This window comes from Entelurus aequoreus, linkage group LG16 (genome assembly GCF_033978785.1).
Source record: "Entelurus aequoreus isolate RoL-2023_Sb linkage group LG16, RoL_Eaeq_v1.1, whole genome shotgun sequence".
Lineage (NCBI taxonomy): Eukaryota > Metazoa > Chordata > Actinopteri > Syngnathiformes > Syngnathidae > Entelurus > Entelurus aequoreus.
The window spans coordinates 45381399-45394785 of record NC_084746.1 but is presented as its reverse complement, the minus strand read 5'-3'; the positions used below and the strand labels follow the sequence as shown (position 1 = coordinate 45394785).

General features: G+C 37.7%; 1 protein-coding gene across 6 annotated transcripts in view; it reads right to left on the bottom strand.

The window, feature by feature from the left end:
• The window catches only part of LOC133631076 (partitioning defective 3 homolog), a 412449-nt gene that overhangs the window by 220568 nt on the left and 178494 nt on the right, over positions 1-13387 (bottom strand). For all 6 annotated transcript variants that reach the window (XR_009821393.1, XR_009821392.1, XM_062023105.1 and 3 more), the window contains exons 6-7: positions 12803-12897; positions 8520-8603 (exon numbers count right to left, since the gene is read on the bottom strand). Coding sequence is in view for 4 of the 6 variants with exons in the window: in XM_062023105.1 (XP_061879089.1) it covers positions 8520-8603; positions 12803-12897 (179 nt within the window). In the remaining 2 variants the exon portion in view is untranslated. The remainder of the gene's footprint in view (positions 1-8519; positions 8604-12802; positions 12898-13387) is intronic.

Here is a 13387-nt window from a genome sequence, read left to right as displayed (position 1 = left end):
GTGGGCGCATTATGGCTGGCATATATAGAGTGTGGATTCATAGAGCTAAAGTAGGGCCAAACGTTTTGTAAAAATAAGCGTTGAAACTGAAAAATAAAGTTTTGATGTTCAATTTTGAAAAAAAGACAAAGGATTTCAAACTAAAATAGGTGCACACAATTTTTTTTCAGGTGATTATAAGTATGATTCACTCTGGTAATTATTTTGAACAAATTATTTTAATGTTTTCATATATTTGAGCTTTTCTTTTTTTCAATTTCAAATCTTGTTTTTTTAGTTAACATTATTTCCCCTTTTCAGATTCAAATATTTTCTTTTCTAGATTTTGAATTTTGGCCCGTATTTAGCATGGGGGAGTGTCATAAACTGAGAGGGGCGTGGCATTATCACAGCTTAGCAAAAATGTTGCCTTCAGGCAATGTATCATGATGCTATGTATTTATGTATTAGGTATTGGGTATAAAACCAAGAAAAGCACGACAAGGGCTGCTATTTTTATCTCATGAATTTGCCTTGTCTTGTCCCATGTCCTTTAACCTCATTGAAGTCCTTTAACCTCATCAGTATTACCATGCTATATTCAATCTGCCTGGTGAACGTCTCTTGTCCAATTCTTTATTCTATTTTTTCCTCATCTTTGCTCCACTTACTGCCACTCATTGCTACGCACAGCCTCCAGGCTCGTATGATGTGCCAGCCAACTTGGGCATCTGTGATAACCAGTCTGTGGATGTTCTCATTTATCCAGGTCACTGTGTCTTATGCACAGCAGGAGGGTGTTGGGGTACAGATATTAGGGGTTTTGCCATCAGCCGCTAGACTAGATCTGACCAATCTAAGTCTTTGAGCATGAACTCATGAAGCCTACTTGGATGAGAGGCGAACGTCTTCTAAGACAAACCAAACAATCCAGCTGCGATCCATTGAATGTGATAACCAGCAAACACAATGCAGAGAGTGGACCTAGGATGGGTCAAAAGCAGAGGGTAATTTCACCACACCTACTGTGTGTGTGTGTGTGACTATCAGTGGTACTTTAACTTTTACTTTATAACCTACCGCACTCGTGTTTTTGTTTATTGTGCGAAGCTGGAAGACAATCGTGAAATTAACGCAGACACAAATGATAAATGGGTTATACTTGTATAGCGCGTTTTTACCTTCAAGGTACTCAAAGCGCTTTGACACTATTTCCACATTCACTCACTGATGGCGGGAGCTGCCATGCAAGGCGCTAACCACGACCCATCAGGAGCAAGGGTGAAGCGTCTTGCTCAAGGACACAACGGACGTGACGAGGTTGGTAGAAGGTGGGGATTGAACGAGGAACCCCCAGGTTGCTGGCACGGCCCGATATACATAAATAAGCAACTACATGTTACAAAACGAGCACAAAGTCGCTTATAAAATCAAATTTGGTGACATTGGTTTCATGGATACAACTCTGGTGTGTTCAAGGGCGGCTACAATAAATTGGAATAGAGAAAGCTCTGCCAAGCACAATGAAACAAAATGGCAAACATGCAAAAACTGTGAGCTTCCTAACCGTATATTATTGTTCCCAAAAGAATAATTGCAGCATTGGTCCCGTGGTTGGAGACCTCTGGTGTCGCCTACATTAAATCCATCCATCCATTTTCTACCGCTTGTCCCTTTCGGGGTCACTGGTGGTGCTGGAGCCTATCTCAGCTGCATTTGGGCGGTAGGCAGGGCCAACACAGATAGACAACATTCACACTCACATTTACACACTAGGGTCAATTTAGTGTTGCCAATCAACCTATCCCCAGGTGCATGTCTTTGGTGGTGGTAGTAGCTGGAGGTAACCCACGCAGTCACGGGGAGAACATGCAAACTCCACTGTTAAGTTGAATTGTTTTAGTTCCTGTATTCCCTAAAGGCAACAAGATAGGGCTGGCCCCTATTATTTTTCCTAAGCTGTCTTTCACGATTCCACGCTCATCTTAGTTGATGTCACGCACACCATTCGAAATTTGTGCCAAAAGATCGGAAGATGGAACAAAAAAATTTAACTGTTAAAAATAAATTACGTCTTCCAGAATTATGGAAGTTAAAAATGAAAATAAAGAATTTATTCAAAAGAATTACCAGAGTGAATCATAATTATATTCAACCTAAAACAATTATGTGCACTTATTTTTATTTTGAGTACAATTATGTATTTTTCAGTTCCCATGTGTATTTCTTCAAAGTACAAAACATTTGGCCCCAATTTAGCTCCATAGGCCTAAGCATTAAATAGCTAAAAGCACACAAAAGCTCAACTGCATTGTTTGGTGGAAACCTTGCTAGGCCTGGGCCAATTAATTGAAAAATAAATGAAAATAATCTTGATAACTTTTACCAAAGTTAATTGATAAATTGCCATGTCTGTGTGTGTGTTTTCTTCTCTCGCTTTCAATCAGGGTGCAAGAGGGTTCACTCGGTGCATCGCTCGTAGCTCGTTTATTCAATAGCAGAATTAAATGAACGGGGTGAAAGCTCTTGTCAGTCATGCACAATCTTTGTCTCTGAGGGGTGGAGGTGAGAGGTGGCTTCGATAGTTGCGACTCATTAGTTTGAAGAACCGCAAAGTAAGAAAAATGTCCTTTGTGGGAATATTTCCGCTTCAAACCGAATAAGCGAGATGAGCCTATTAACCCAGACGACTAAGTATGACCAATTTGTTGAAAAGTGATGGCAACAAAAATTTAAAAAACACACTAACCTGACCCAGTTTTTCCCTGCTAGGGAAAAAACTACACTCTAAGACAGTGGTTCTTAACCTGGGTTCGATTGAACCCTAGGGGTTCGGTGAGTCGGCTTCAGGGGTTCGGCGGAACCTCCGCCGCGGAGGTCAGGACACATCAGACTCATCGTGTAAATAAAAACTTCTCCCTATCAGCGTATTATGGATACCCCCAAACAATGTTCCCTCTAACTGAGTGGCCAAGTGGTTAGAGTGTCCGTCCTGAGATTGGTAGGTTGTGAGTTCAAACCTCGGCCGAGTCATACCAAAGACTATAAAAATGGGACCCATTACCTCCCTGCTTGGCACTCAGCATCAAGGGTTGGAATTGGGGGTTAAATCACCAAAAATGATTCCTGGGCGCGGCACCACTGCCCACTGCTCCCCTCACCTCCCAGGGGGTGAACAAGGGTGATGGGTCAAACGCATAGGACAAATTTCACCACACCTAGTGTGTGACAATCATTGGTACTTTAACTTAGATGTGCACACTGTGGCCACACCAGCAGCACACCTGTCCCAAACCTGACTAAATACCAAGTTAATGACGCCAAAAGGGACAAGCGGTAGAAAATGGATGGATGGATGGATGTTTTATTATTATAATCAAATGACAGCAGTCATTTCCATGGGATTATTTTCTAAAATAAGTGTTTTGGCCCACTTACAATGACAGTAACACAACATATTGTTTTTCATGAGCTGTGTACTAGTATTGTATGTCTGGGTGGGGGTCCTGCTTTGGAAATAATTTGTACCCCTTTCCGATATCGCATTTAGTTCCCACTAAAACATTCACATTTTGCACAATGAGATGTAAACATGGGATCATGTGTACATTCCTGTAACGTTCTGTTTGTAAAATATATCTTTATTAGTATTTATTTAAGAAATAACATCATTTCATGATTAATATTTATAAATTAAGATTAAATTAAGAAAAAAACATTTGATTTTTCACTAAACAAGGGTTCGGTGAAAGCGCATATGAAACTGGTGGGGTTCAGTACCTCCAACAAGGTTAAGAACCACTGCTCTAAGATATTCAATATTTATTAGGAGATTTAGTCATTTTTATTTGTTTGTTAACTAATTTTGGATAATTTCAAGGTATTGACCTTCCAATTACAATAGTAAAAAAAAGAAATAAAAGTGTATTGTGTTTGAAAGGAATACATATGTTATTATTATTGTAAATCATTATTACATTAGTGCTTAATTTGGTTTCAAAATAATACTGACGATAATATGGTTTATCGGCAGTAATTTCAGGGTCATGCCCAGTCCTCGTGGCTCAAAACTTAATACGGTCCTGCAATTACCGGTAGTGTTGTAGCAAAAATGTCTACATGTGCATTCACAAACCCTCCAAAGTCTGAATTGTATCCCTTCCCTGAGCACAAAAGTGTGTTTTTTGGCAGGCGGGTTGAGGTCTGCCTATCATGGCACGGTTGTAATCCAGCATGGCAAACTGGTGAACGCCTCCTGCTAAGGAGCTAGCATCACCTGAAAGGGCGCTCTGCGGATTAAAGAGCCAAACCGGAGATGAAACAAACCAAACAGAGTCCTTCTGTCTCGTGTGAGCGCGTGCCACCTCAGTAAATTGAGTAGATTGTATAGTTTAACACTCAGCCTCTGCTAAGGCTTCTAATGCAATACCAATGAGAATGTGATTACAGCGAGGGCAGCAAAGTTCACAAACATTTTCACTGATTGGATTTGAGTGGGAACACAATGTGATTTGCTGCGAAGGGCCTATTTCTCTGATGAAAGCTTAATCTTGGAGTAATGCCTGCCCACACATTTTACCAATAAAGTAAAAGTGCTTTACAAATGTGCTTTTAGAGGAACCGAGTCAGCCAGGGAAGATTGTGATATGATCTTGACTTCCAATCAAGTGCAAGACCCACTTTTGTATGGTCAAAGATCTTATTTCCCGGGGAAAAAAAAAAAAGGAACAAGAAAAGGGGGGCTCCTGTTGGCTTGGCTCTCAAGTGCTCCTCCACTTGGACTCTGGCCTCTTTGGGAATATTTGAACCAGATGTGAAATTCCTCTAATGCCTCCCTAGCCTTGTTCCAGCTGCACTTGTGCACTGCTGACACTTGTGTAGTGAGTGAGAGTATGTGTGTGTGTGTGTGTGTGTGTGTGTGTGTGTGTGTGTGTGTGTGTGTGTGTGTGTGTGTGTGTGTGTGTGTGTGTGTGTGTGTGTGTGTGTGTGTGTGTGTTGTTGTATTTATACCCTTCTTGAGACACCAACAAGGAAAAGTACCTTCCATATGAGGACCGGTGAACAAGTTAGGACCGAAATCATGGTCCCAATACGGAAACCATTGCATCTAATAGAGAATGTCTCATTGCACCCCTGGTGGTGAAATCTATCAAAATTAGGGTGGTCCCAAAAAGGAGGGATTTTTCAAATTTACTGTGTCGGTTTTAAAAGTGCTCCCCCTCTGGTCAACATATGTAATAAGTGTGTATAAGAAATTGAAATGCACCAACTTTGGCCAAAATTATTTTTTTTAAATAAATAAATATGTATATAGAGACATACTGTAATAACTTCAAGTAAATAATGAAGATTAAAAACCAATTACAAACAAAAGAAAAAAAAGAAGAAAAAAATGAACTAAAAGCTGTCTTTTTCTCACAATGTGTCGACTTTTTTCTTTTAAAATTGGGAATAATTTCTCATACTCTTTCTGTTTCTGTAATATTGCAATATTTTCTCGAAAAATTACTATTTTTTTTTAATGTAAAATTACTTTTATCACAATATTGGCAATTTTTTGTTGTTCTTGTAAAATAGTGACATTTTTTGGAGTAAAATGATGACTTTCGTCATCATTTTGCCAAGTAAAATTCCGATTATTATCATAATATTGCTCAAAGTTTTAAGTTTTCGTACAAAATTGTGACTTTTGTCGAGTAAAATTACGGCTCTTTTCATAAAATTGCCAAAATTCTAAACTTTTTTTGTAAAATTGCGACTGTTATTGAGTAAAATTCCAACTTTTATCATAACATTGCCCAAATGTTCAGTTTTTCTTGTAAAATTTTGACTTGCGTTGAGTAAAATTATGACTTTTATTATAATACTGCCAAAATTCCAAGTTTTTCTTGTGAAATTGTGACCTTTTTCTTGTGAAATTCCAACTCAAAACCTTTTTTATGTTTGCATAGTATGTGTATATTATTAATGTTGTAAATACAAATCTTTATATATCTAGAAAGGGTGGTCCTAAAGAGGTAGGCATTTTTTCGAAGGTCTCAAGAAGGTAACAAATACAAGAAAGTCCGTGTGTGTGTGTGTGTGTTCTTGTATTTCTACCCTTCTTGAGAAACCAACAAGGAAAAGTACCTTCCATATGAGGAGCGGTGAACAAGTTAGGACATAAATAATGGTCCCAATATGGAAAACCATTGCATCCAATAGAGAATGTCTCATTTGCACCCCTGGTGGTGAAATCTATCAAAATTAGGGTGGTCCCAAAAAGGAGGGATTTTTCAAATTGACTGTGTGTCGGTTTTAAAAGTGCTCCCCTCTCTGGTCAACATATGTAATAAGTGTGTATAAGAAATTGAAATGCACCAACTTTGGCCAAAATTATTTTTTTTAAATAAATAAATATGTATATAGAGACATACTGTAATAACTTGAAGTAAATAATGAAGATTAAAAACCAATTACAAACAAAAGAAAAAAAAGGGGGAAAAAATGAACTAAAAGCTGTCTTTTTCTCACAATGTGTCGACTTTTTTCTTTTAAAATTGAGAATAATTTCTCATATTCTTTCTGTTTCTGTAATATTGCAATATTTTCTCGAAAAATTACTATTTTTTTTAATGTAAAATTACTTTTATCACAATATTGGCAATTTTTTTGTTGTTCTTGTAAAATAGTGACATTTTTTGGAGTAAAATGATGACTTTTGTCATCATTTTGCCAAGTAAAATTCCGATTATTATCATAATATTGCTCAAATTTTTAAGTTTTCTTACAAAATTGTGACTTTTGTCGAGTAAAATTATGGCTCTTTTCATAAAATTGCCAAAATTCTAAACTTTTTTTGTAAAATTGCGACTGTTATTGAGTAAAATTCCAACTTTTATCATAACATTGCCCAAATGTTCAGTTTTTCTTGTAAAATTTTGACTTGCGTTGAGTAAAATTATGACTTTTATTATAATACTGCCAAAATTCTAAGTTTTTCTTGTGAAATTGTGACCTTTTTCTTGTGAAATTGTGACCTTTTTCTTGTGAAATTCCAACTCAAAACCTTTTTTATGTTTGCATAGTATGTATATATTATTAATGTTGTAAATACAAATCTTTATATATCTAGAAAGGGTGGTCCTAAAGAGGTAGGCATTTTTTCGAAGGTCTCAAGAAGGTAACAAATACAAGAAAGTCTGTGTGTGTGTGTGTGTGTGTGTGTGTGTGTGTGTGTGTGTGTGTGTGTGTGTGTGTGTGTGTGTGTGTGTGTGTGTGTGTGTTCTTGTATTTCTACCCTTCTTGAGAAACCAACAAGGAAAAGTACCTTCCATATGAGGAGCGGTGAACAAGTTAGGACATAAATAATGGTCCCAATATGGAAAACCATTGCATCCAATAGAGAATGTCTCATTTGCACCCCTGGTGGTGAAATCTATCAAAATTAGGGTGGTCCCAAAAAGGAGGGATTTTTCAAATTGACTGTGTGTCGGTTTTAAAAGTGCTCCCCCCTCTGGTCAACATATGAAATAACAAGTGTGTTTAAACATTTGAATGAGAGAAAGAAAAACAAATAACTAAAAGCTGTCTTTTTCTCACAATGTGTCGACTTTTTTCTTTTAAAATTGGGAACAATTTATCATATTCTTTCTGTTACTGTAATATTGCAATATTTTCACGTAAAATTACTTTTTTTTTAATGTAAAATTACTTTTGCTGTTCTTGTAAAATGAAATGGAGTAAAATGGTGACTTTTGTCATAATTTTGCCAAGTAAAATTCAGATTATTATCATAATATTGCCCAAATTTTTAAGCTTTCTTACAAAATTGTGACTTTTGTCAAGTAAAATTACGACTCTTTTCATTAAAATTGCCAAAATGTTTAACTTTTCCTGTAAAATTCTGACTGTTATTGAGTAAAATTCCAACTTTTATCATAACATTGCACAAATGTTCAGTTTTTCTTGTAGAATTTTGACTTGTGTTGAGTAAAAGTACGACTTTTATTATAAAACTGCCCATATTCTATGTTTTTCTTGTGAAATTGTGACCTTTTTCTTGTGAAATTCCAACTAACTTTTCCCAAAAAGCTTTTTTACGTTTGCATAGTATGTATATATTATTAATGTTGTAAATAAAAATCTTTATATATCTAGAAAGGGTGGTCCTAAAGAGGTAGGCATTTTTTCGGAGGTCTCAAGAAGGTAACAAATACAAGAAGGTGCGTGTCTGTGTGTGTGTGTGTGCATGCGTTGTGAATGGTGCAAAGCAGACGTGACAAGGGGGCCAGAGAAATATGACAGGCTGCAAGCCGCCATGATTGATGACATTAAACCGGCAAATGGCTTCATGATGCAGATGAGTGTTAAAGCATCACCAAGCAGTGACACATTGCTGCTAAAAAAGCAAATTTCTAACCCTTAAAGACTTCTTTTTCCCAAAAATAAAAACCCATTTGTCAAGTAGGCGGGCAATGATCCTCTTAGGAAAGGTAAAAACAGCAACATCTTTATTGCTTGAAAAGCAGCAGCCTTCCTTCTGGCTGGGATATATTTACCTGCGGTCCCTGCCACTGAAAGGCACCACGTGGATTCCCAGGGGCCCGCCATCGTTTGTCACCTCCACCACTTTGACAATGTCTCTGGGATGTGAGAACGGGGTGAGGAAGTGGGAAGGGTGGGGGACAGCAAACAGAATGAGGAAAGGGGGTGAAAAGAATCATGAATAAAAACAACAAATGGGGAACAATTGGGGGGTAAAATGTAAGCAGTGTTGAAAGCACAATGAGAAATACAAATAAAACGTCAGCAAAATATAATAAAACTTGGGAGAAACTAGTTGTCAAAAAAGGGTGAAAATAATAATGTTCACTGGAGAGATTTATTTTAGCTGAATAAATGATTTAGTGCTGTTAGTCATTCAGACGCAACATCAAGTAGCCTCAGTATTTAAAATAATGTTATTTAGAGAAACATCTTATTTTATTCTTCAACCATCACTTCCTGATAAGAATGTGATGTACACCGTGTGGACAAAAGTCTTCATACAGTCGTGGTCAAAAGTTGACACACACTTGTAAAGAACATAATGTCATGGCTGTCTTGAGTTTCCAATAATTTCTACAACTCTTATTTTTTTGTGATAGAGTGATTGGAGCAGATACTTGTTGGTCACAAAAAACATTCATGAAGTTTGGCTCTTATATGAATTTATTATGGGACTACTAAAAATGTGACCAAATCTGCTGGGTCAAAAGTATACATACAGCAATGTTGATATTTGGTTACATGTCGCTTTTGGTAGCCATCCACAAGCTTCTGGTTGAATTTTTGACTGCTCCTCTTGACAAAATTGGTGCAGTTTAGCAAAATTTGTTGGTTTTCTGACATGGACTTGTTTCTTCAGCATTGTCCACATGTTTAAGTCAGAACTTTTGAAAGGCCATTCTAAAACCTTCATTCTAGCCTGATTTAACCATTCCTTTACCACTTTTGACGTGTGTTTGGGGTCATTGTACTGTTGCAACACCCCACTTCCGGGCTGATAATTTTAGGTTGTCCTGAAGAATTTGGAGGTAATCCTCCTTTTTCATTGTCCCATTTACTCTCTGTAAAGCACCAGTTTCATTGGCAGCAAAACAGGCCCAGAGCATAATACTACCACCACCATGCTTGACGGTAGGCATGGTGTTCCTGGGATTAAAGGCCTCACCTTTTCTCCTCCAAACATATTGCTGGGTATTGTGGCCAAACAGCTAAATTTTTTGTTTCATCTGACCACAGAACTTTCCTCTAGAAGTTCTTATCTTTGTCCATGTGATGTCAGATGAAACAAAAATTGAGCTGTTTCGCCAGTGGTAAAGGAATGGCTATCAGGCTAGAATTAAGGTTTTACAATGGCCTTCCCAAAGTCCTGAATTAAACGTGTGGACAATGCTGAAGAAACAAGTCCATGTCAGAAAACCAACAAATTTAGCTGAACTGAACCAATGTTGTCAATGGTTCTATTATCATTTACATACCAAATAATATATCATGATATACATCATTACTGCAGGAGGCTGCAAAATATATCTCGAAAAGTTGTCCCGATACCAATATTTTGGTACCGGTACCAAAATGTATTTTGATACTTTTCTAAATAAAGGGGACCACAAAACATTGCATTATTGGCTTTATTTTAACAATAAATATTACGGTACAATAAACATATGTTTCTTATTGCAAGTTGTTCCTTAAATAAAATAGTGAACATACAAGACAACTTGTCTTTTAGCAGTAAGCAAGCAAACAAAGGCTCCTAATTTAGCTACTGACGTATGCAGTAATATATTGTGTCATTTTCCATTCTATTATTTTGTCCAAAGAAAATGAATTATTAATCTACTTGTTCATTTACTGTTAAAATCTGCTCACGTTCTCTTTTTAACATGTTCTATCTACACTTCTGTTAAAATGTAATAATCACTTATTCTTCTGTTGTTTGATACTTTACTTACTTTTGTTTTGATACATTAGTTTTGGATGATACCAGAAATTTAGGTGCCAATCCGATACAGAGTCATTACAGGATCATACATTGGTCATATTCAAAGTCCTCATGTGTCCAGGGACATATTTCCTGAGTTTATAAACATAATATACATTTTTTTTAAACGAAAGAAGATGTTGTGATGCCAAAAAATATCTATGTAATCATAGTAGTATCGACTAGATACGTTCCTGTACTTGGTATCATTACAGTGGATTTCAGGTGTAGATCCACCAATGGCCTTTTTAGAGGCGGTATAGTACCGAATATGATTCATTAGCATCGCGGTACTATACTAATACCGGTATACCGTACAACCCTAATATCTCGATATTATTTTTATGCCATATCGCCCATCCTTAACTTTTACTGTTCCCAGTGCACAAAGCAACATCCATAAAAGCCTGCTTGGAAAAGTTTGGTGTGGAAGAATTAAACAAGGTTACACAACATCGGCAGGGACGCGTACCAAAACTGGATACTATAATGACACTGATGCAGACATACATGATAGTAACCTAACCAAAAAAAGAAGTAGATATTGGTGCTAAATTAATAGTTACTATAAATTCATTATTGATTGTTACTATAAATGTAGTCGCACTACGATGAGGCAAACATTTTGTATAGTTATTATTAGAGATGTCCGATAATGTCTTTTTTGCCGATATCCGATATTCCGATATTGTCCAACTCTTAATTACCGATTCCGATATCAACCGATACCGATATATACAGTCGTGGAATTAACACATTATTATGCCTAATTTTGTTGTGATGCCCCGCTGGATGCATTAAACAATGTAACAAGGTTTTCCAAAATAAATCAACTCAAGTTATGGAAAAAAGTGCCAACATGGCACTGCCATATTTATTATTCAAGTCACAAAGTGCATTTTTTTTTTTAACATGCCTCAAAACAGCAGCTTGGAATTTGGGACATGCTCTCCCTGAGATAATCCTGATACCCAACAACAACTATGGGAAATACTATACTTTGAGTTTCACAAAGTGCATTATTTTTTTTATTTTTCAAACATGCCTCAAAACAACAGCTACAAAAACAATGAAGGCACACAGCTTCAGTTCAGAGTATACTAGAGTAATAAAGTAAACAATAACATAGTCCTCATTTAGTGCAAGACTGCCTGGCATACTGTATAACAGGGAATTATAAACTGGGCTCACATCCATCTTCCGCTTGTATTCATCGTGTATCTCCTTATGATTCTTGAAGAGGTGGGAGATCTAATTGCTCGTATTAAAGGAAGACGTCTTGGTTCCTCCTCGCATAACCAACTTTTTGCAGTCATTGCAAATTGCCAGTTTTTTATCCGTCAGACACACTTTAAAATAATCCCAAACCATAGACGTGGTGTCGTTAGTCAGTCACCGAGCGAGCTCGCTCGTTAGCCACGGCTACAGCACCGGCAACAACACACTCTTGTTGTTGTTATGCTGCGCTCGCGGCGGTTTGATGTGGTCATCAAGCGTCGCCAGTAAACCTCTCATGCTGCAGTCGTCAACTCCTGTGTTGTGTGTGGGAGAGGGGAGAGGGGAGGGGCTGCTGACTGGGAGACGCAACTGCTCTGTACTGCTCCCTACGTCCGTGTTTTACCGGATATGTACCACTCCGTACAGCGGCGTTTTAAAAAGTCATTAATTTTACTTTTTGAAACCGATACCGATAATTTATATTACATTTTAAGCATTTATCAGCCGATAATATCGGACATCTCTAGTTATCATGGGTGTCCCCCTTCCAATACCGATATTTGAGCCCTGAGTTTTGACTGTCTGTCCCAATACTTTTGTCCACGTAATGTACATAATAAGTAGTCAAAATAAGCTTCTGGTGTAAGATGCACATTTGCCATCATTTGTAGTTTAGTGCCTGAGCCTGATAATCCAGTGGCCTCGCAGCTCAGAAACAATAACTATGATTAGTTTGGGGAAAATGGGCCCCGTGTTGACAAGTAGGAGGCGTGAAAAGCCCAAGTCTGGCAGTAATAAGAACAACAGCACACCTGCATATCAAAGTGGAAGCGTGCAGCACAACAACATAAGACACGCTTGTTAATAACAGGAGTGGATGAGTGTGTGGGAGCTGTGATGGTATTCTGCTCCCACTCAAGTGACAGGAAGTGGCGTTGAATTTATGTATTTATTTATTTTTAGGCTTTTGCGTCCTGTGTCACAATTCTCCCAAATGTTTTATGTTAAAATGATGCCTGCTGTGCTCAGCAAGTGCACAGCGAGAGGTCATTGGAGCGGGTCAAGACAGGACAGCTTGAAGGTTGAAGGACTTACTCTAGAGACCTGATGGCGGTGTGCTCCATGCAGGAGTCGGCGCGGCCCGCCGGCTCGATACGTCCATTTTCCTGCTGCTCTCTCGTTTCCTCCTCCTGGAAAAAGCAACACACATGATCGGCGTTAGTGGACAATACAAGCGGGACACATTTTTTACAATTACTCACTGACACATTTAGGTTATGTTCAGCTTGGGGTTCTGCACAGCGGGCCCGGACAAAAAAACAAAACACTCAAGGTCATGATAAGACACTTGTACATCATGTAGATCAGAAGTCTAAAGGATTGATAATGTACAAAACCCTAAACCAGTGAAGTTGGCACGTTGTGTAAATCGTGAATAAAAACAGAATACAATGATTTGCAAATCATTTTCAAGCTATATTCAATTAAATAGACTGCAAAGACAAGATAGTTAACGTTCAAACTGGAAAACGTTATTTTCTGCAAATATTAGCTCATTTGGAATTTGATGCCTGCAACATGTTTCAAAAAAGATGGCACAAGTGGCAATAAAGACTGAGAAAATTGAGGAATGCTCATCAAACACTTATTTGGAACATCCCACAGGTGAACAGGCTAATT